A 22,288-nucleotide genomic window follows, 5' to 3' on the forward strand; every position below is an offset into this window, starting at 1 on the left:
TCCCAAATGCTGCAACTAAGAGCTTGCATGTTGCAACTAAAGATCCCACATCTCGCAATAGAAGTAGACCCAGCATAGACAAATAAATAAAAATAAATATTTAAAATGCAAATTTTTAAGATAAAGCAACACACATACATATTCAAAAATTCTAACAATAGCCTCTAGTGAATCTTCTCAGCAATTTCCTGGGCATATACAACCTATTTTCATTTTTTTCTTTTAACACAAATGGATTGTACTATACATAATGTTCCTTTTACTTTTATCATTAACCCCCTTTTTTTTTGGCCAAGCTGTGCATGGCATATGGGGTCTTAGTTGCTTGTGTTAAGCCTCTCAGTCGTGTCTGACTCTTTGAGACCCCATGGACTGAAGCCCACCAGGCTCCTCTGTCCATGAAAGTCTCCAGGCAAGAGTACTGGGGTGGGTTGCCATTCCCTCCTCATGGGATCTTCCCCACCCAGGGGTGGAACCTTCCTCTCTTACCTCTCCTGCACTGGTAGGCAGGTTCTTTCTCACTTGGGCCACCTGAGCTTCCCTAGTGGCTCAGTGGTAAAGAATCTGCCAGCAACGCAGATGTGGGTTCAATCCCTGGGTTGGGACGATCCCCCTGGAGGAGGAACTGGCAGGCTGCTCCAGTATGGGCAGAGGAGCCTGGTGGGCCACAGTCCATGGGGTCCCAACAAGTTGGACGTGATTGAGCGACCAACAAACATGATGATAATAGCTGTAGCCCCCGAACTCAACAAACACAAAAATTCACAGAAAACGCTTTAGTACCCTATCCATTTAACACCTCTTTGTAGAAGGTAACCAGTTAAATTTCTAGAGATCAAATAGAATATTTTCGAGAGGACAAAATTTGACATTAACTGTACCGCTTTCCTCGCTTAAAGATGATTTCTGATAGTTGCCTCTTTTATGAGGTACCTATCCCCGTGATAAAATAAAATGTACTGTAATAATATTTCCATCAAGAGATGTCTTTCAGTCACATCTTTCGTACTTGAGTGAAAATCTTGCTATTCAATTTAATTCATTCATTTATTATTGATAACAAAGGTCACACATCCAACTCTGAAGAAAAATGTTTTGACAAGAAACATGGAAATTTTTAAGGCTTCTAAAATTCCTATTTCGGGAAACCTGTTGGGTCTCCCCCAAACCTCTGGGGCCCGGAGGAGTTTTTTTAAATTTATCGGGAGTCCAGAAGGAAGTTAACGGGACGCCTCAGAACCAAAGCCCAGAAGCTCCGGGCCCGGGACCACAGCCCGCCGGCAGCTCCAGGCGGGCGGCGGGTCTTCCGTGAAGGGCCAGGTGGACCTGGAAGCCATTGCTCCGATCCGTGCCGGCTGCGTTCTCCACACTCACTTCACTTAGCCCCGAGCACGACCGGCCCCACAGCCACGCAGACGCGGGACAAAGATCCCGTCCGCGACTCGAGCCCGTCCAGGGGGACGCGCCCCGTTGTATCTCCACAGCGAAACACTTCAGTGGCGGTGACCGGCTGAAGGGCCGCTCGGGACTCGGCTCCCCCGGCAGGCGCTCCCTCATAAGCGTGTCCCTCACTCCCGTCCACCGTCCCCACGGCGGGCGGCCAAGGCGGGACGCAGTCGGTGGGTGGGGGGACCGTGATCCGGCCCGACCCCGGCCGCCGCTCGGGGGACGCGGCCCCGAGCTCTGCGACAAAGGGCGCCGGCGGCGCGGCCCGAGGCGAAGGCTCCGGGTGGGGGTGGAAAGTGGGAGAGGAGGCCCGGCCGGCCGAGAGCACCGGGCGCGCTTCCGCCGGCCGCGCCGCGCACGCCGCGGTAGATGGGAGGCTCGGCCGGCGGGGGCGGGGGCCGCGCAGCCGGGGAGTTTCAGGAACTGGAGGAGCGGGGCGGCGGCTGGAGTCGCCCAGAGCCGAGACTCGGGGCCGGGGCGGAGCCGCCGCCGCCGCCGCGCCGGGGCCCAGCCGTAGCCGCCGCCGCCCTCGCTTTCGTCCGGCCGCCTGGGGCCGATAGCCGCGGCGCGGGAGAGGAGCCTACCGTCCCGGGCCGAGGGCGGGGGGGAGATCCGCCCGCCATGGCCACCAAGGTGAGGGGAGCGCGGCCCAGGCCCCGGGCCGGCCGCTCGGCCCTGCGGCGGCGCGGGGGAGGGTCGCGGCCGGGGGGGCGCGGGCGGCGGCGCCGCCGGGGAGGCCGAGGGGTCGCGCCGGGGCCCACCCGGCCCCTGCCGGGCTCGGGGCAAGCGGGGCGGACGAGGGGCCGGGGCCGGGGCGCGCGGGGGCTCGGCTGGGGGGCGCGGGGCGGGACTCCGGCCGCTCGCAGCGCCGTCCGCAAAGTTTGCGCCTGAGCATATGGGCCGCGGCCGGGCGAGAGGGAGGGAAAGTTCCCGCAGCTCCCCGGAGCCCGCCCCGAGGAGCCGCCCGCCCGCCTGCCGGGAGAGCCCCCGACTCGGTCCCGAGTGGAGTCCACTCTCCGCCGCTCCGCGCGTCCGGCCCCCGCCGCCGCAGGAGCAGCGTTCCCTCCTCCCTCCGTAGAGGGTGGGACCCCCCCGGCGCCGCGGGCCGCTTTCGGGGGTCCGACCCGCTCCCGGCCGGACTAGGAATTTAAAATGCAGGCCAGAGAGTCAAGGCTCCTGAGGAGGGAAAAAAACGCCAGTGAAACGTCCCGCGCGCTTCCACTTCCCTCAATTTTCTTGTGTTTTTTTTTTTTTTTTCCTCTCTCTCTTTTGTTTTGCTACCTTTTCGATTTGAATGTTATTTCCAGCATGAATAAAATACCAAGAGGGAAATGACTCTGCTTTCAATTACGTTGTATGCTTTAAAAAAAAAAAAAAAAGGTCCAGGCCCGAATTACGTGGTGGAACTTTGACTCGCGCTTGGTTAATTGGCCCGGAGCGGTGGTTTGATTATTTTACAGTATTGTCGGCGAAATTACCGGTCACCCTTCGCTACCTGAGTCTGCAGGCGCCACCTTCCTCCCCCAGCTCCCTGGGGCTGGAGCGTTTCGTTCTTGTCGGCCACTGAAATGGGAAAGCCACGTTCCCATCCAGGAGCCAGGGGTGGGGTTTGAGTTGACTTTTTGTTTGATTTTGGGAAATAGTTTTAGTAATGTCCCTTTTATTAACATCGGAACCCTCTACCGTGTTTATTTTTGAAACCTCACTTCTTGGGTTGGTGAAAGCCTTAGATTTGTTGCTGTTGGGTTTTTGGTTTTGATAGAGAAAACTTAGAAAACTGATAAGTTTAAAACCCCTTTCGAAGATCATAGTCATATTTCAGTCTGTGAAGTTTTGTGTTCTGTTTCTGTCTAGGTGCAGTGTGTTTTTTGTTTTTGATGGAGATTCTTCTCCAGGGAACCTGTTGCCTGCTGTTACTGAAATAATTACTTTCTTGTTAATATATTATTGGCTAAGCGCTGTCTCCCCTGGTGGCTCAGCTGGTAAAGAATCTGCCAGCAATGCGGGAGAACTGGGTTCAATCCCTTTGTTGGGAAGATCCCCGGAGAAGGGAAAGGTTACCCGCTCCAGTATTCTGGCCTAGAGAATTCCATGGACTGTATAGTCCATGGAGTCGCAGAGTTGGACACGACTGAGCAATTTTAAATTCACTTCAGACTCTATCTTGGTTTTCTTAGATGTGATAGAACTTTGCTACCTTTTTAACATACATGATTTCATGTTGATCTTTTTAGAAACAAAACTTAGATCCAATATTTCTAAGGAAATTTGATTTTGAGGTTTGTTGCCAAACATTTAAATTACCAATTACACGTTTTACTTTGCGCTCATCTTACAACCTTAAAAGCTGTTTATGGTAGATATCTATTCCTTTGATGGTCAGTGTTTTGCTATTTTGCACCCAGATCTGCTGGCCCATATTAGACCGTCCATTCAGTGGGACTCAGCAACTAGTGCTGGTGTATATAATGAAAATTTTATTTGGTACTTAAACCTGAATTTGCATGCTCTTGTATGCTCAGTTGTGCCCTACTGTTTGCAACCCCAGGACTGTAGCCTGTCAGGCTCCTCTGTCCATGGAATTTTCCAGGCACGAATACTGGAGTGGGTATTTTTCCGTAAAATTAGAATAGTTTTTGTGCTAAACTTGAATAGTGTGTGTCCTCACAAAGCACAAGCCTTAAAGCATGGGTAAACACTTCCTACTTTATTGCCTTCACCACTGAAGGCAGATAACAGTCATCCTGAGTTCCTTTCTTTCACCTTTCTAATCACTATTCCACATGGTACTCCTTTCCATGTTTACATTGTGACAAACCACTTCTGGTTTCAAAAAAAAGGAGAAGCACTTATATAGGAGTCTTCCTCGGTTTTCCTACTTCCTGGTGATTCTTACATCAAACCAAAATTTCTTTTTTTAATTGTTCCCAAATTTTGTTTCCCACTCCCTTCCATCCATACCATTACCAGCATCTGAGTAGTTTGAGGGTTTTCCTTTCCTTTCTTTAATTTTAATTGGTTAGGTTAACTTTTTAGTAAGAGTGAATAAGAATATACTTTTCAGTAAGTAATACTGTCTGACTTTTAAAAAATTGCATCAGATGGCATTCAGGTTCCTGCCACAAGCATTAAGTGATGAGAAATGAACACAATATGTGGATATTTTAGGTAGTGTCAGAAAATGCCTTCAGTTGTCTTCAGATATAATTTTCTGATGTAATGCTCTTATATGTTTTTGTGAAGATAAGTCATCTTTAAACTATCGTGCTTTTTAGAAAACTACACTGGTATACTCACAATAGAAAGAAATTATCTTTTAGAAGAAAAACTTGAATTAGCTAGTTCTTAACTGCCAAAGAAAATTAATCAGTAACTGCACACTTGAAAGAAATGATCTGTTCTTGTTTCTAATCATTATTCAGAATGTTGAATTCACCTTGAGTCCCCATCTTGTCACATTTAATAAATACAACAAAAGGCTAATATGAGTGTGTAGCCTGTACTTCTAGGAACTCCAGGTTATATTTTTACATAGTCATATGGTGGACTTAGGAATAAATTATTTAAGGGAAAGAAATTCTTTTTCTCTCTTTTCTTCTGCTGGGATATAGCAAAAGAGACATGAAATAGTTAATGGAAGTTAGTCCATAGCTGTGTAATTTAGCTGTAATTTCCATGTCACAGTTAACCTTTGGAACTAATCTGAATCCTTTTGTGCTTATGTAGACACCTTTTATGTTGTTATATGTTTAGTCGCTAAGTTGTGTCCAACTCTTTGCGACCCCATAGGCTGTAGCCTGCCAGACTCCTCTCTGTCCATGGAATTCTACAGGCAAGAATACTGGAGTGAGTTGCCATTTCCTTCTCCAGGGGACCTTCCTGACCCAGGGATCAAACTTGCCTCTCCTGCATTCCAGGCGGATTCTTTACTGCTGAGCTACACTTTTAGGAGTAATCATTAGAACCAAATTTGAAGAATCCCTGTTTTCGGGGTTTTTTTTTTCAGTTTTGTTTTTAGTTTTTCTTTTCATCTCCAGTATCTGAAGTTGTATATTTGTTATAGTGCTTGTTTTGTTGAATGGAGTGAGGGTGTAATATTGAAATTACCGGTATTGCTCAGGACTGTTACATGATATATATTAATGAGAAGAGTTTAGAAAGCATACTTTGTAGTCTCTCCTAAGCAAAAACCTGTTTACTGTAGAAGTTTATTGAAGAAGAGAGTAGAAATAGCTTTCAAAAGGGTCTTAAAGATTTAGTTGTTTGTGATAGTTTTTTTTTAAACAGTATGGAAAATGGTAACCATTCAGTTTTGCATGACAGTACTGTATTTTAAAGTGTCTTCATACATAGAGTATCTAGACAGTATTTGTATAGTCGCAGAAAAATTCCATGACTGTAGGAACATCAACCAATTTCTTTTTAAAGAAGGAACAGCTGAGAAAGCATAAAAATTTTGCAGAATTTCTGCTGTACCCTGCTTTTATGTTGACCATCCATCTGAAATTTTAATTGCAGTTTTAGTTTGATTGCCCGCCGGAACTTTGTACCTTTGCACATGCTGTCCCTCCTTTCTGGAATGCTGTTCTCTGGCCTTCTCACTTATCTGCCTCCTTTTACACATTATATCTCAGCTCAAAGCATTACTACAGAAAGTTTTCTGATCTCCCCAACCCACACCAGGGTCACCTCATTCGTCCAGACAGGCGTTTTACATGTGTTTCTCTGCCCACTGCTCCTTTAGGGTGCTGTCAGCCCCTGGAGGCTGGACTGTGTGTTTGCTCATCTGTGTATCTTCTGTATCAGGCACAGACCAGGCTTTTAGTAAACTGTTATTCCACGAATGAATGTTGAATTTTCTTGTCTCCATTCCTCCCTCTCCAGTTTGAAAGAGCAAAAAGATTTTTCCAGTGAGATAAGTGGCTATTAAAATGATTTATCTCCACCTGTAAACTTTTTTCCTTTCAGTTGTGCATTTTAGTAACAAATTTTTAAAAGTATGCATGCACAATGGAAAATACTTATCTACAGCTTAGGTATTGGCCATGTCTTTTAAATAAAAGAAATCAGTTTTTACTAATTATTACATGAGAAATTTATTCTTATACTTTAAGGTAATTGAAACAAACTTCACACTTTTGAGATTTTAAAAAGAGATATCTTTAACCTGTGAATTGTTAGAAATGTCTGGTTTCCAAAAGTGTAAGGCTTTTCTATTTATCATTTTGTTAATGATTTCAAACTTAATTTCATCATGATCAGGGAATCTGATTGATACTGATAACCATACCTGAAAATTTGCTGATGCTAACTTTATACGTAGGGTATAGTCGGGTTTTGTAAATGTTATACCTGTGCGTAAAAAGAATATATATATTCCCTAATCGATGTATATAAATGTATTTTCTATATATGTCCATACAGACTTGTTAACTATGCTGTTCATCTGTATCCTCACTAATTCTACTTAATCTGTTGTATCTAATGTCTTTTGTCTACTTGACAGAGATGCTAAAATGGTGGATTTGAAATTTTCTCTTAAGGTTAGGATTAATATTATCTTCCAGATAAATTGAACCTTTTATTATTAGGAAGTGACCCTTTTTATAATGCATTTTTTCTTAAAGGTGATTTTTTCTGAAGTTAATGATTTCACTGGCTTTCTTTTGATAAATATTTTCCTGATACATAAAAGCCCGCAGCTGAATCTTACCTTTTCATCTCGTTTGGCAATCTTTGTGGCTAGAGGGTTTTGTTTGCCTTATTTGAGTTTATTCTGTGTTTGGATTTCTGGCTACCATATACAGATTGACTGAGGACTCCCCCCAGCCCCTCAACTTTTTAGAAGGTTTGTTCCTTGCCTTCAGAAGGTTTGCTCCCATACCTTGGAGATATTGTGGGTTCAGGTCAGCCCTTCAGCCATGTCCGACTCTTTGCAACCCCATGAACTGCAGAATGCCAGGCCTCCCTGTCCATCACCAACTCCCGGAGTTTACTCAAACTCATGTCCACTGAGTCAGTGATGCCATCCAACCATCTCATCCTCTGTCATCCCCTTCTCCTGCCACCTTCAATCTTTCCCAGCATCAGGGTCTTTTCCAGTGAGTCATTTCTTCCCATCAGGTGACCAGAGTATTGGAGTTTCAGCTTCCGCATCAGTCCTTCCAATGAATATTCAGGACTGATTTCATTTAGGATTGACTGGTTGAATCTTCTTGCGGTCCAAGGGACTCTCAAGAGTCTTCTCCAACACCACAGTTCAAAAGCATCAATTCTTTGGTGCTCAGCTTTCTTTATAGTCCAACTCTCACATCCATAGAGGACTACTGGAAAAATCATAGCCTTGACTAGACGGACCTTTGTTGGCAAAGTGATGTTTCTGCTTTTCAATATGCTGTCTAAGTTGGTCATAGCTTTTCTTCCAAGGAGCAAGCGTCTTTTGATTTCATGGCTGCAGTCATCATCTGCGGTGATTTTGGAGTCCAGAAAAATAAAGTCAGCCACTGTTTCCATTGTTTCTCCATCTATTTGCCATGAAGTGATGGGACTGGATGCCATGATCTTTGCTTTCTGAATGTTGAGCTTTAAGCCAACTTTTTCACTCTCTTCTTTCACTTTGATCAAGAGGCTCTTTAGTTCTTCTTCACTTTCTGCCATAAGGGTGGTGTCATCTGCATATATGAGGTTATTGATATTTCTCCTGGCAATCTTGATTCCAGCTTATGCTTCATCCAGCCCAGTGTTTCTCATGATGTACTCTGCATATAAGTTATATAAGTAGGGTGACGTACTCCTTTCCCAGTTTGGAACCAGTCTGTTGTTCCATGTCCAGTTCTAACTGCTGCTGCTTGCCCTGCATACAGATTTCTCAGTAGGCAGTTCAGGTCATCTGGTATTCCCATCTCTTGAAGAATTTTCCACAGTTTATTGTGATCCACAGAAAGGCTTTGGCATAGTCAATAAAGCAGAAGTAGATGTTTTTCTGGAACTCTGTTACTTTTTTGATGATCCAGCGGATGTTGGCAATTTGATCTCTGCCTCCTCTGCCTTTTCTAAATCCAGCTTGAACATCTAGAAGTTCACGGTTCATGCACTGTTTAAGCCTGGCTTGGAGAATTTTGAGCATTACTTTCCTAGCATGCTAGATGAGTGCAATTGTGCGGTAGTTTGAACATTCTTTGGCATTGCTTTTCTTTGGGATTGGAATGAAAACTGACATTTTTCAGTCCTGTGGCCAGTGCTAAGTTTTCCCAATTTGCTGGCCTATTGAGTGCAGCACTTTCACAGCATCATCTTTTAGGATTTGAAATAGCTCAACTGGAATTCCATCACCTCCACTAGCTTTGCTTGTAGTGATGCTTCCTAAGGCCCACTTGATGTCGCATTCTAGGATGTCTGGCTCTACGTTGGTGATCACACCATTGTGATTATCTGGGTCGTGAAGATCTTTTTTGTACAGTTCTTCTGTGTATTCTTGCCACCTCTTAATATCTTCTGCTTCTGTTAGATCTATACCATTTCTGTCCTTTATTGTGCCCATCTTTGCATGAAATGTTCCCTGCTGCTGCTGCTGCTAAGTCGCGTCAGTGTGTCCGACTGTGTGCGACCCCATAGACGGCAACCCATCAGGCTCCCCCGTCTCTGGGATTCTCCAGGCAAGAACACTGGAGTGGGTTGCCATTTCCTTCTCCAATGCATGAAAGTGAAAAGTGAAAGTGAAGTCGCTCAGTCGTGTCTGACTCTTAGCGACCCCATGGACTGCAGCCTACCAGGCTCCTCCGTCCATGGGATTTTCCAGGCAAGAGTACTGAAGTGGGGTGCCATTGCCTTCTCCAGAAATGTTCCCTTGGTATCTCTAATTTTCTTAAAGAGATGTCTAGTCTTTCCCATTCTATTGTTTTCCTCTATTTCTTTGCATTGATCACTAAGGAAGGCTTTCTTATCTCCCCTTGCTATTCTTTGAAACTCTGCATTGAAAGGGTATATCTTTCCTTTTCTCCTTTTCCTTTTGCTTCTCTTCTCTTCACAGCTATATGTAAGGCCTCCTCAGACAACTATTTTGCCTTTTTGCATTTCTTTTTCTTGGGGATAGTCTTGATCCCTGCCTCCTGTACAATGTCATGAACCTCTGTCCATATTTCTTTAGGCACTCTATCAGATCTAATCCCTTGAATCTATTGCTCACTTCCATTGTATAATTGTAAGGGATTTGGTTTAGGTCATATCTATTGTGGGTTGGTACCAGGCTAATGCCAGAGACCTTCAATTGGTAAAAAGCAAAATATCCGAACAGTGCAATAATGCAAAGCAAATAAAAGGAGGTATTCTTGTATGTCAGTTTTTTCATGTGTGTATGTCATAAACATTTATGTTACTATTTCTGCCTTAAAATAGTACTCAGTTTCATTACCCTGCTCCGGAATCACAGAGACCTCAAGAGGCCTGGCTGCAGGCATCTCTCTCAGCACGCTTTGTTGCTGCCTCGTGTTTTAGTTGTCTTTTGTACCACAAATTAGACGTTATTTTTGTGTTTTTTTTTAATACAGTTAGTGTTTACTTAGATTTAATCAACTTTTATCTTTGCTTACTATTTCTTTTCACATTTCAGTTGTTTCTGGGATAATTTTCCTTTTTCCCAAAGTGACTTCTTTGGAGTTTCCATTAGGGAGAGTTTGTTATCAGTAAAAATCTCTCATGTGGGAAAATGTATTTTGGCTTGTGCTTAAAAAATAGTTTTCTAGGTACAGAGTTCTGTTATTTCCAGTTTCTTACTGGATTTCAAAGATACTGCTCAGAAGTCAGCATTTAATATTGTTCCTGAATAGATGGTCTGACTCCTCTGTCTGCCCGTTTTTAAGACCTTCTCTGTTTCTTCAGAATTTTGTGGTACCACCTTAGCGGGTTCACGTGTGGATTTTATTTCTTTAGCTTGGGATTTATTGGGTCACTTGAATCTGAGGATGGGTGTTTCGGTATTTCTGCAACAGTGCAGCACCGTAGAACTTTCTGTGATGATGGAAATGTTCTACATTGGTCCAGTCCCATGTGGTAGCCTCCTGCCACGCAAAGCTCAGGAGAACTTGAAGTGTGGTTAGTGTGACCGAGGAACTGTATTTTAAATTTTCATTTAAATAGTCACACGTGGCTACTGGCTAGCACAGTGGGGAGTGCAGCTGTAGAAAATTCAGTGACTATAGTTCAGGAATATTGCCTCTTTTCTGTTCTCTCTTTCTGGACCCCTAATTAGCATGAAGAGGCCCCACAGATGTCTGGCTTCCTGACTTTCACCTGTTGTGTTTTAGAGCCGCATCTGGATGATTTCTCTGACTCCTGCCTTCAGTTTACTGTTCTTTCTTTGCTGTTGTTCAGTGGCTCAGCCGTGTCCGACTCTGCAACTCCATGGACTGCAGCCCACCAGGCTCCTCTGCCCATGGGATTCTCCAGGCAGGAATCCTGGAGTGGGTTGCTGTGCCCTTCTCCAGGGGACCTTCCCCACCCGGGATAGAACCCACATCTCCTGCCCTCGCAGGCGGATTCTTTACCGCTGAGTCGCCCCAACCTGTTGTGTTTCTTAGTGCCTCGCTGTAGATGATTTCTCTGACTCCTGCCTTCTGTTTACTAGTCTTCCTTTCATTGGGCCTGATCTGTTCTTTTTCCCATTTGTTTTTCAATTATGTTCTGTTTTTAGAAGTTATGTTGTTTGGTTCTGTTTCAGATCTGCTTGATCATTTTTTATATCCCCTAATTGCTTATATTTTTAAGCTTCTCTTAAGCATATTACACATTGAGAGTTTGTGTCTGTTAATTCTGATCAGTCAGTCAGTTCAGTTGCTCAGTCGTGTCCGACTCTTTGCGACCCCGTGGGCAGCAGTACGCCAGGCCTCCCTGTCCATCACCAACTCCCAGAGTTTACTCAAATTCATGTCCATTGCGTGATGCCATCCAACCATCTCATCCTCCGTCGTCCCCTTCTCCTCCTGCCTTCAGCCTTTCCCAGCATCAGAGTCTTTTCCAGTGAGTCATTTCTTCCCATCAGATGGCCAGAGTATTGGAGTTTCAGCTTCCGCATCAGTCCTTCCAATGAGTATTTAGGACTGATTTCCTTTAGGATGGACTGGTTGGATCTCCTTGCAGTCCAAGGGACTCTGAAGAGTCTTTTCCAACACCACAGTCCAAAAGCATCCATTCTTGATTCTGATACCTGAGGTCTAATTCAGTGATTTTCTTGTGCAGGTTGTGATTTTATTTTCTTCTGTGAGTTGCTCCTTTTCCCTGGAACTTCACCTAAGGGTTTTGATAACTAAATTGAAGTTTCAGTCTTCTACGGAGAATTTACCTTTGCTTATGCCAGTCACTCAGGGATGCTGCATCCTGGAGGTCACAGTAACTTCCTGGCTTTATGTTTTTCCACCTCTACTCTATAGCATAAATATGGATCTCAGATCTCAGGGGAAATCTCCCTTATTCCCCTGCTCTCAGTCAAAGATAAGACACGTTTCCTTGCTGTTTCCTTTTGTACAACAGGTTCCTTTTCCCTTTTGTTGAGGTCCTTTTGGGGGTCCCAGTTTCAGGTTTAGTACAGGAGCCTTTATCTCTCACTTCCTGCCGCCCCAGGACAATGTGCAGCGCCAGCCTGCTGTTAAGTCGCTTCAGTCATGCCTGGCTCTTTGTGACCCCATGGACTGTAGCCCACCAGGCACCTCTGTCCATGGGATTCTCCAGGCAAGAATCCTGGAATGCGTTGCCATGCCCTCCTCCACAGGATCTTCCCGACCCAGGAAATGAACCCATGTCTCTTGCGTCTGCAGGCGGATTCTTTACTGGTAGTGCCAGACCCAAACTCTGGCTCCCCAGGGCTTGGAGGAGCCTCCTGGGGCAGAACCCTGTCTCAACATGCTTTCCTCCCAGGGTTTCTGCTCTCACTTCCTCTGACCTCTCTAGAGCCTTTCCTTTTGTGCTGACTCAGCATTGTGTTTTAAAAGGTATTTATTTGTGTGTGGTGGCGGGGGGGGGGGGGGGTTGTCTTTAGTTTTTAATATTTTATTCAGCACTTCACTCTGGTGGCAGTTCAGGGAATCAGCCTGCCCTGAGTGCCAGAACAAAATCCAAGTCAGAACATCTTTATAACAGGCTGTGAAGTGAAGGAAGTGAGTATCTGCACACAGAGTGTTCATCTGTTCTTTGGAGGGAGAACGGTGGTAAAGCAGAGGTGTTAAGCATTTTACTTGAAACCAAACCTTAAACCATCAAAATAACAGACTGGGCATTTCACTTCCCAATTGGTATTTTCTTTTTTTTCCCTCCCCTTCTGATTATCAAAAACACATGATATATTTAGCCCATCTTGTTCATTTTTAGGTGTTGTAAATACAGTGCTTGAGGATGTTATTCAGTATGACTCAGTTTTTCTAAGCTATTTTTAGTATCAGAAAACTGAGTCGTATAGTAAGTAGTGTTACCTGCAGAGGCAGGATTCAAAAGTCATCTGTTTGTGTCAGGTGGGACATTTAAATCAAGGGGACACAGAACTTTAGACATTAGTTAATGAAACAAAAAATGTGCTTTGTTCTGGGAACGGTCATCATTCACCGACTGCTTCCTCTGAGCGTAGAGTGAACTCCGTGCTGAGTTCTGTGCTCCACCTGGGGCGTCAGGCTGGAAGGCCTGGCCTTGCCTGGAAGTGATATTGTCTGCACATGGGGCTTCTGCAGCTTCTCAAGCCAGTAAGGCTTGCTTTCCACGTGGCGCTAACGGTAAAGAACCCACCGGTCAATGCAGGAGACATGAAAGACACGAGTTCGATCCTTGGGAAGATCCCCTGGAGTCGGAAATGGCAACCCACTCCAGTATTTTTGCCTGGAAAATTCCATGGACAGAGGAACCTGACGGGCTACAGTCCATGGGATCACAAAAGAGTCAGACACAGCTGAGCACACATACACGTAACTCACTCTTGAGAACTTCTTTTTCATCTTGTTTGTATTCTCAAGATTTTGAGTAATGAATATTTATTGTTTTTGTAATAAGGAAGAAAACAAGTTAATTTTTTTTAACTTAAGAACTTATTGTCATTAACCAGAACCTCTGAAACTGACTTCCAAATTTATCCACCTTCTGTTAATTTGTTTTCAATTATGCTAAGATTAAAAAAAAGTTTTTCAGTTAATGCTTATACATAGTAAGTGGCACTTCAGTAGGAAAATGCTAATACATTCAGTATTACAAATAGAAACTTAAAATTTATTTTTCTTCCTTAAGCACCATATTTTCTTCTTCCAAAGGAGAAAAAGTATGTTTCTTAAACTTTTAAAAATGTCTAAAAATTCACTGACTAACCAGCACTGAACCTGAAGTTCTTGGAAAATTGCTCTTCTTGTTTTACCTGCCTCTCTGAACTCTTTCCCTCAGGAGCTCAAAGGACTCCTTTGTGAGTCAGCAGCAGTTTCTTCACTCCCCACCTTCGTAAGATTTGAGAGTGAAGAGCTGAATTTAAAATTTTAGTCTTTTTGTTGACATGTCAGGCTTCCTTTGTCTCATGATTGCCATTTGTGTGCAGTCACTAAGTCGTGTCCGATTCTTTGCGACCCCATGGACTGTAGCCCGCCAGGCTCCTCTGTCCGTGGGATTTTCCAAGCAAGAATACTGGAGTGGGTTGCCATTTCCTCTTAACAACTATTAAGTAAAGTATATTCAGTTTCTTGAAACCAGAAAACCTAGGAAACCAATAGACTTTAGACTATGAAATCTGTAGTTACATAAGATTGATCCATCTTAATCATTTAAAGCCATGATGATAGCAAAAAATTATGGGGATTGTTTTTGAAAATTCTGATATTTAAGATGGTTCTAATCTTTACTACGGTATCTATAGTATTTAAAAACCCATTCCCCTTTCTGATAAATAAAAACATCCCATACTCTTCTTATAGTTTATATTACAAAAGTGATAGATGATTGTTCTCTAAAATGCGATTGTTCTCTAATTATTTTCCCCAAAACTCCCTTCTTCTCTGACTCGGTAGGAATCTCTCCTGTAAAGAAGATGATGGCAATGGTAATAAACTTCCATCTAAGAAAGAAATTGGACTCTCACGAAAGTGCATACGTATTTTATGAGTGGTGATCCTGTTTAGGCATTAATGGTAGAGCCGTGGTACCTGAACTGCATCACAGCCCCCACCTGTAATGTGAAAGTGAAAGTATCAGTCACTCAGTCGTGTCCGACTCGTGACCCCATGGGCTGTAGCCCGCCAGGCCCCTCTGTCCGTGGGACTTCCCAGGCCGGAATACTGGAGTGGGTTGTCCTTTCCTTCTGGGGGAGGGGGGCGGGTCTTCCCGCCCCAGGGGTCAAACCCGAGTCTCCTGCATCGCAGGTAGTTTCTTGACCATCTGAGCCACATGGTTCAACAAGTGTCCCCACCTGGAGAGCTCCTCAGATCGCAATTGCTGTTTGATTTCTGAGTTCCTGATTCAGGAGGTGGGACCTGAACATGCGTTTCCACCAGTTCCAAGGTGATGCTGCTGCTGCTGGTCTGGGGACCGCACTTAGAGAAGCAGTGTTGCAGAAGATGGAAAAAGCAAGCAAGAACCCGGGTTCTGTCCTGGGTTCTTCTCCAGAACTGCGGACCGTAAAGTAGGTGGGCTCTAGCGTACTGTGTGCAGTAAGTGTGTGTTTCTTGCTTAAAGGATTCTAATCTGATGAGTTCAAACGAGGCTGAAAATTTTTAAATTGGTATTCTCAAAAACTGTTATGCTCCTCATCAATTTGTGGTTTTCAGTAACTTTTCAGCGTTGTACTGATTGGTTATTTGTGTTTTGTGCAAAATGGCTTCATCTGTTAGAGTCTCTGATTATTATGGTGGTGAAGTGACTGTGACTGGTTGTTACTTTTCTTGTTGCTTTTTGGTTAGCCAGAAAACATGCCATACAGTTTTGAATATCATTATAGTTCACAGTAATCCGTCCAGATTTATTTGCTTTGTATCATATGTTCCCGAAGTGGTTGTATAGTGATAATGATTTTTAATTCACTAGGGGAGATTACTATATAAAAGGATCCTGTTTTTTAATTATTTTGTAATTGAGATTATATTTGTGTAAATACAGTTTTTTAATCTTGGGTCATGTGCACCTATACTTAATTTTGATGAATTTAAATTTCACCACATTAAACTTTTCTGTTTGTCCACGTCGATGACTCAAAGAGATAAAGATGTTTTTAAAGTCAGAGAAAACAAAGAATATCGTCCCTAACTAGAAAAACCTACCTTTGATAATTAAGTTGGTCTAGGACCCACACGCATGAACACAAGAGTTTGCTTCAGAAGGTAGCCTGCATTCATGCAACTTGCCTATGCACCATCAACAGGAATTCATGTATGTATATGAACAGCGCAGAAAAATGCTGTGAAATCCTTGTAATTTCCAGATAATGTGAAATGGCATTTATACCATTCAGTCTTCTTGCTGGTCCATAAACAACATACACTATTAGTTATGGGAGGAATACATTTGATTTTCATATTCTGTGGTTAGCATTAGAATGTTATTGTACATAAGTATCAAGGGGTATCTCTGGGATATATTAAGTATGCTTCCAGACATCAAAAACTTGTTATTTCATTCAACAGTCTTTCTCCAGAACTTATAAATTATGTAAGTGAACAGTGCATCCGTTTTTCTACTCTCAAAGAATTTACAATCTAGTAGGGAAAGCAGACACTTGAATCGCTTCAGTTTAGAGTTCTCGTTGTTGTGGTGGAAGTGCGTGCAGTGCCCAGTGATGGCACAGAATCTGGGGTTGGAAGTGAGGCCTTCCCTCTGTTCTGCTGCACTTACTGTCATTGGAAATGTAAAACTTGAGTTTATATCGGTAAAGAGGCTACAGTTTGAAAAAGTTTATGAGAAAATAAAAACTAGTGGATTACTCCGGCATACATCAGTCATAATACAGATCATTTCTCTGCTTGAGATGAGGTTAAATAAGTGAGAACACATTTATTTTGAGGTCCTAACTTTTAACAGTTCCTTATTAGAGCAACTGCTCTTGCAGGACAGAGTACTTGTCAAAGAAGGCCTGCATTTCCAGCATGCCTAGTTGTGACCTCAGTTTTATCTGGGACTAGACAATAAGCCACTTTTGCGGTCCAGTGAACAACATGTGCCCTGCAGATAATCTGTTTCTGTGACTTGGCCCCTTCTAAATCCCTAATGGCCTTGGACATAGCATCTCCCAACGGTTAAAACGGATCTGCTCCTTTTGATTTCCACGCTAGCAGATCAGTTAAAATACTTGGAGTGTTCATGTGCCTGCTTTGCATCACCTAGAGTTTATTCTAGATTAGAGATTCCCAACTGGTGAGTTTTCAGGAAAGTGAAGAAGGTGTTAGTCGCTCAGTCGTGTCAGACTCTCTGCAACCCCATGAACTGTAGCCCTCCAGGCTCATCTGTCCATAGGATTCTTCAGGCAGGAATACTGGAGTGGGTTGCCATTCCCTTCTCCGGGGGATCTTCCCAGCCCAGGGATTATCTCCTGCATAGCAGGCGGATTCTTTACCATCTGAGCCACCAGGGAAGCCCATATGTATGTGTGTATGTATATATGTAATGAATTGATCTTGAGGTTGTTGGCATTTCTCTATGATTGAAGTTAGCTAGTACATAAAAAGGTGATTGCTAACAGCTTATTGCCCTTTGATTTCCCTTGAATCTTATCTTTAGAAGAGACATTGTGTCATGTCTCCTATTAGAGATGCAGTGAATGAAAAATGAGTTCTATGTGATCGTGAAATTTATGTATTTCACTGTAGTATTGGTGGAACAGCAGAGATATTGGGAGGCTGGGTTCAAATCCCAATCAAATCCACCTGTATTACTTTGGAAAGTTCCTTAATGCTTCATGTTCTCATCTGTAACGTACAAGTAATAACAGGAACTCAGATGTGAGTTCCATTGCACGATCCAGGTGGGGGAAAAAAGCAGAACTTCACTTCTCTGTAATAATTTACAACCATTTATGTCCCCATCCTACTGGGAGATTCAGCTATAATGTAATCTGTAGCTCACATTCTTCTCCACTTGCCCAGGGTTAGGTGTAATTTGAAGGTGGAAATCTTCCAGCATTCTTGGGCTTCCCTGGTGGCTGAGTCAGTGAAGAGTCTGCCCGCAAGGCAGGAGACCTGTGTTCAATCCCTGGGTCGGGAAGATCTCCTGGAGAAGGGAAATGGCAACCCACTCCAGCATTCTTGCCTGGAGAAGTCCATGGACAGAGGAGCTGGTGATTCTTTTTGCCGTTGCCTTAGTGTACCTTGTTATTTCTAGTCAATTACCTTGCATACGTGAAAATAAGACAAAACAAGGCAGGATGTTAGAGGCTTAGAGAACAAAAGTGTGAATGAGATTATAAAGCACATTGGCCTTGCTGGGAAGTCTGTTATAAAACCACTGCATGTGTTTAGCAGATCTGTTTACTAAGTTCACAGATAGTACATCTCATTGGATCCTCATGTGGTACATCACTGGGTTATTTTATTACCTTCAGTAAATCGTTGAGTACCAGCCATGGGCCAGAAACGGTTGGAGCATTAGAAATACAACACTAGAGAGACTAATTTTTTAAGTGTCTGCACTCAGACAAAAAAATCCCCGCTCTCCTGGGCCTTGCATGCTAATGGAGGAGATGTCAGTTAAAAAAAAAATCAGAAAAATTCAACTGGGAGAAAAGAACTTGCTGAGTGGTGAGAGCATGTGCATGTGTGTGCACACAGTGTGGGGTGGGGTGACCGAGGAAGCCTCTAGGAAGGTGACCCTCAAGTCCAGATCCCAGGGAAGGCTCGAAATTTCCATCTCTAAAGGAAAAGGCATTACCCTTGAGGAGAGTGTACCCAGAGGTCCGGGAGGTCACGTGGCCAGCTGAGCCGCGGGTGTGGCCCGGACCCTCAGGTCGCTGAGTGAGTGAGTGATGAGGAGGGCTTTGGCATGCATTCTGAGAGGTGAAACCACAGGAGGGTTTTCAGTACATCAGGAACAGCTAGCTGACTTTTCTCTTTTCCTCTCTCTCCCTCCTTGCCTCTCTTTGTCTCTCTTTTCTTTCCTTCTCTCTCTTTCAGTTGAGCTTGCTTTTATGAGGGCTTCCCATGCGGCTTAGGGTTAAAGAGTCTGCCTGCCAATGCAGGTTTGATCCCTGAGTTGGGACGATCCCCTGGAGGAGGAAATGGCAACCCACTCGAGTATTCTTGCCTGGGAAATCCCATGGACAGAGGAGCCTGGCAGGCTACAGTCTGTGGGGTCGCCAAGAGTCGGACATGACTGAGCATGCATGCCGCATGCGTTTATTAAGCCCAAAGCATACTGTGGGGAGTTAATGCCTTGTTCACTTTTATATTGGACTTAGGTCTTACTTGATCCCCTCTCTAAGCTGTATTGATTTTATCTAATTAAAGTCATACTAGGAGAATCCTATGCTCCACTTAAGCCAATCAGTGCACGGGAGGATCTGGGGATTTACCCTTTTCTATATGTATGTGGACTATCCCAATCCAGTCGCTTGAAAATAATTTTGAAAGAAAATTTAAAGCATCTCTAACCTACTGAAATTCCCATTCTGTCTTTTCTCCTGGATATGCTGAAAGTAAATGCATACCCTTCTCAGACCATGTGCCCCTTTGGGCTATGAAACAGTGGGTTTGGCTGTCACCATCCTGTGGACTTGACTGGTGTTCACCCAGAGAGTAAGTAAAATAGCTCCAGACTGGCAGATTATAAACAGATGTAGAAATATTTATAACCAATTACAGCCGACTTCATTCCTTCTCTAACTGGAATCACTGCTTGCTAAAGCCGTTTCTTATGTAAACGTCCTGAAGCCTCAGCAGTTTTGAGAACAGTAGTGTAAGAAAGCGACTGGTGCACTGAGAACTGGGCCAGAGTGTCCTCATGGGCTCAGACGAGACAGAGTCAGCCCCGCCTGGGAGCTTGAGATTCAGTAAATCTTTATTCTTTTTCTGGTTCCGTTATGTGTTTTTGTTTTTTGTGATTTTTTTTTTCTTTCTGGTGTGCAATATATTAATGAAATTTCATATTATTTGGGCTTAAAAACTCCACATCTGGCTGATTCATGTCAATGTATGGCAGTAAAATTTAAATTAAAAAAAAAAAAACTCACATCTGAGAGTTTTTAAGATACTATCTAAATAGTTTGGTATAATTCTTTATTTTTAAATTTTTATTTATGAAAATCCCAAACATAGGCAAAAGAAGAGTAGTATATAAACCCCCTATGTATGTTTTGGCAGACACAGCAATTACCAGCTCCTGGCCAATTTTGTTTCCTTTAGCCTTCCTGTCCCATTTTCCCTTTCCTCGATTATTTATTTTTTTAATTGGAGAATAATTGCCTCCCTGATTATTTTGAAGCAAATTCCAGACATACTGTCTCATGATAAATATTTCAGTGTATACCTCCAAAATAAGATTTTAAAAACATATAACAATTCCTAGTATCCTATTTAAAAATTCAGAATAAATCTTTAACATCTTGAGATATCCAGTCTAATGGTGTGCCGTGTAAACACGTTCATAAATTGTCTGCTAGTAATCATTAAGATGAGGACAGTGCCATCTAGTTTAGCTAGATGCTTAGGTGATGATATTTAAAGCTATCACTGATTGGCATTTGTGTGACTCTGCCAGTGTTAATTTAAAATGGATTTTGCCATAGGTAGTGTGACTAACCCTAATGCAAACGTTTCAGGATAGGTATGTTGCTTTCCTCTTGTCAGCGCCACACGTCACAGAATCCTCAGCAGACGGGCCCCCTGCAGCCTGTGTGTCCACTGTGGGTGGTGCAGGCCCAAGGAGGCTGCCCAGGACTAGCGCTGAGAACAGGGGGTTACACCACATTTATCAGGGGTGAGAAAGACAGGCCTGGCCTTCAGCCTCCAGATGGTACCTGTAGTTGATTGAAAAGTGGGTGAAAATAAGATTGAAAAGGAAATACTAGCCATCTTATTGTAACTTAAAATATTTAAATATCCATTTATTTGCCAGTCCTTTGATAGAAAGCCAGGGTCTTTTCTTGGGAGTATGTGCCTCTGATTATAGTTCCAAGTGATCCATCTTGTATAAGTGGTCCATCTTCTTTTGAAGAGCTTGAAGAGTTCCAAAGCAATTTCAGAGTATTGTGAATTCAGAAATTTTAGATTTTTAAAAATTGTTACTTCCCATTTAACTGTTGTTTCTGATGTGCTTGCTTTGACAGAAAGCTTTCTAACAGCTTTTTTTAAAATCAAGGCTCCTCCTTCAACTTCGTTTTCTTAGAAATACTCTTTTTTTCTTGTTTCATTAGCTTATGTAATAATTTGGTTGCTTATCTACAGGTACAGCTTCAGCTGGTGGGGTCAGAACAGCCCCTGTATCTTAGGGAGTAGCCTTTCAGGGCAGGAGTTCATTCAGCATGCCCTGTGTTTGGGGCTTCCCACGTGGCGCTGGTGGTAAAGATCCCACCTATCAGTGCAGGGGACGTGAGAGAGGTGAGTTTGATCCCTGGGTCGGGAAGATCCCCTAGGGGAGGGCATGGCACCCACTCCAGTATTCTTGCCTGGAGAATCCCATGGACAGAGGAAGCTGGTGGGGTCTCCATGGGGTCACAGAGTCAGACATGACCTAAGTGACTTAGCATGCACACACGTCCTATGTTTTATACAGAGCACATCAGTAAACCTGGCAGATTGGTCCTGTGGAACACAAGCTGCATGGTACTCTTATTAATAAGTCAGATTGTTAAGATTTGTGGCTGGTTACTTGGGATTGCTTAGGTTAGACTATGGATCTCATGGACCCGTCACACTTTGAGGAGAATTGATGGTGGGTGAGGAGGAGAATTGATGGTAGTAATAAGTTCAGTATCTTTTTTTTTTAATACTACTTTAACTTGATCAGCTACCTTTAGTAAATCAGTATCCTAGTGCCATATCAGGATTTAAACAATTATCAGAAGTGCTTTTCAGTATCGTTTTCAAAGAAAATAGATTTTAGACAATTATCTAATAACAAAAGTGTAGTTTACTTAAGTAATGTACCATTTTCTCTTTTACCAAGAAAATGGTATCATAACTCTTTAAATTTAGAGGATCTTACAAGTATGGGGAACTTAGTAATTAGTTTCTGCATTAGTCTTTCCTTCTACTCTAGAAGTAGGGAAGACTTAATCCTTTGGAAAAAATATTCTGCTGATGGCGATGGGACATGATCTTTCTTGGCATTTTGGTTTTGCTGGTGTACAGTGCTTAAAATAATTTGCAACTGAGGTAATTAGGTTTACCACAGAGGATATGAAAGAAGTAAAGACATACAGCTTCTGTTCTTGAGGCCCTCGTGCCTTTATGGATCACAGCCTCGTCGAGGTGAAGGGGCTTGCGTAACTCAGTGATGCTATGAGCCATGCCACACAGGGCCACCCAAGATAGACGGGTCATAGCAAAGAGTTCGGGCAAACGTGGTCCACTGGAGGGGGAGATGGCAAACCACTCCAATACCCTTGCCACGAGAACCTCATGAATAGGATACAAGACCATACTCATTGGGGAAATGAAAGATACTGGTCAAATTACAAAGGCCCAGCATCCTCTCTGATTCTTCGGTAACCTTTGGTCTTTCCCACTAGCCTTTGAGGGCGGCGGCTTGTTTTCATAGCCTCTCGGAATGATCTGTTGTGGATGACTTCCTGAGTGAGAGCCGGGAGCCTGCTGGGTGTCCTGGAGAGGACAATCCTGGGTTGCACTTCCAGCTTTGCTACTTTCTAGCTCGGTGACTGTAAGCAAATTAGTCACGCTGGGCTGTTGGT

General features: G+C 43.5%; 1 protein-coding gene across 2 annotated transcripts in view; it reads left to right on the forward strand.

Annotated features, from left to right (window-relative positions):
* Window positions 1-1,744: 1,744 nt before the first annotated feature.
* The window catches only part of SNX9 (sorting nexin 9), an 87,230-nt gene continuing 66,686 nt past the window's right edge, over window positions 1,745-22,288 (forward strand). Inside the window, exon 1 of one of the 2 annotated variants that reach the window (XM_043456879.1) lies at window positions 1,745-2,079. In XM_043456879.1, coding sequence (XP_043312814.1) covers window positions 1,816-2,079 — 264 coding nt within the window. In that variant the 5' untranslated portion in view covers window positions 1,745-1,815. The remainder of the gene's footprint in view (window positions 2,080-22,288) is intronic. The other variant, XM_043456880.1, reaches the window with a different exon arrangement.

This window comes from Cervus canadensis, chromosome 33 (assembly GCF_019320065.1).
Source record: "Cervus canadensis isolate Bull #8, Minnesota chromosome 33, ASM1932006v1, whole genome shotgun sequence".
Classification (NCBI taxonomy): domain Eukaryota; kingdom Metazoa; phylum Chordata; class Mammalia; order Artiodactyla; family Cervidae; genus Cervus; species Cervus canadensis.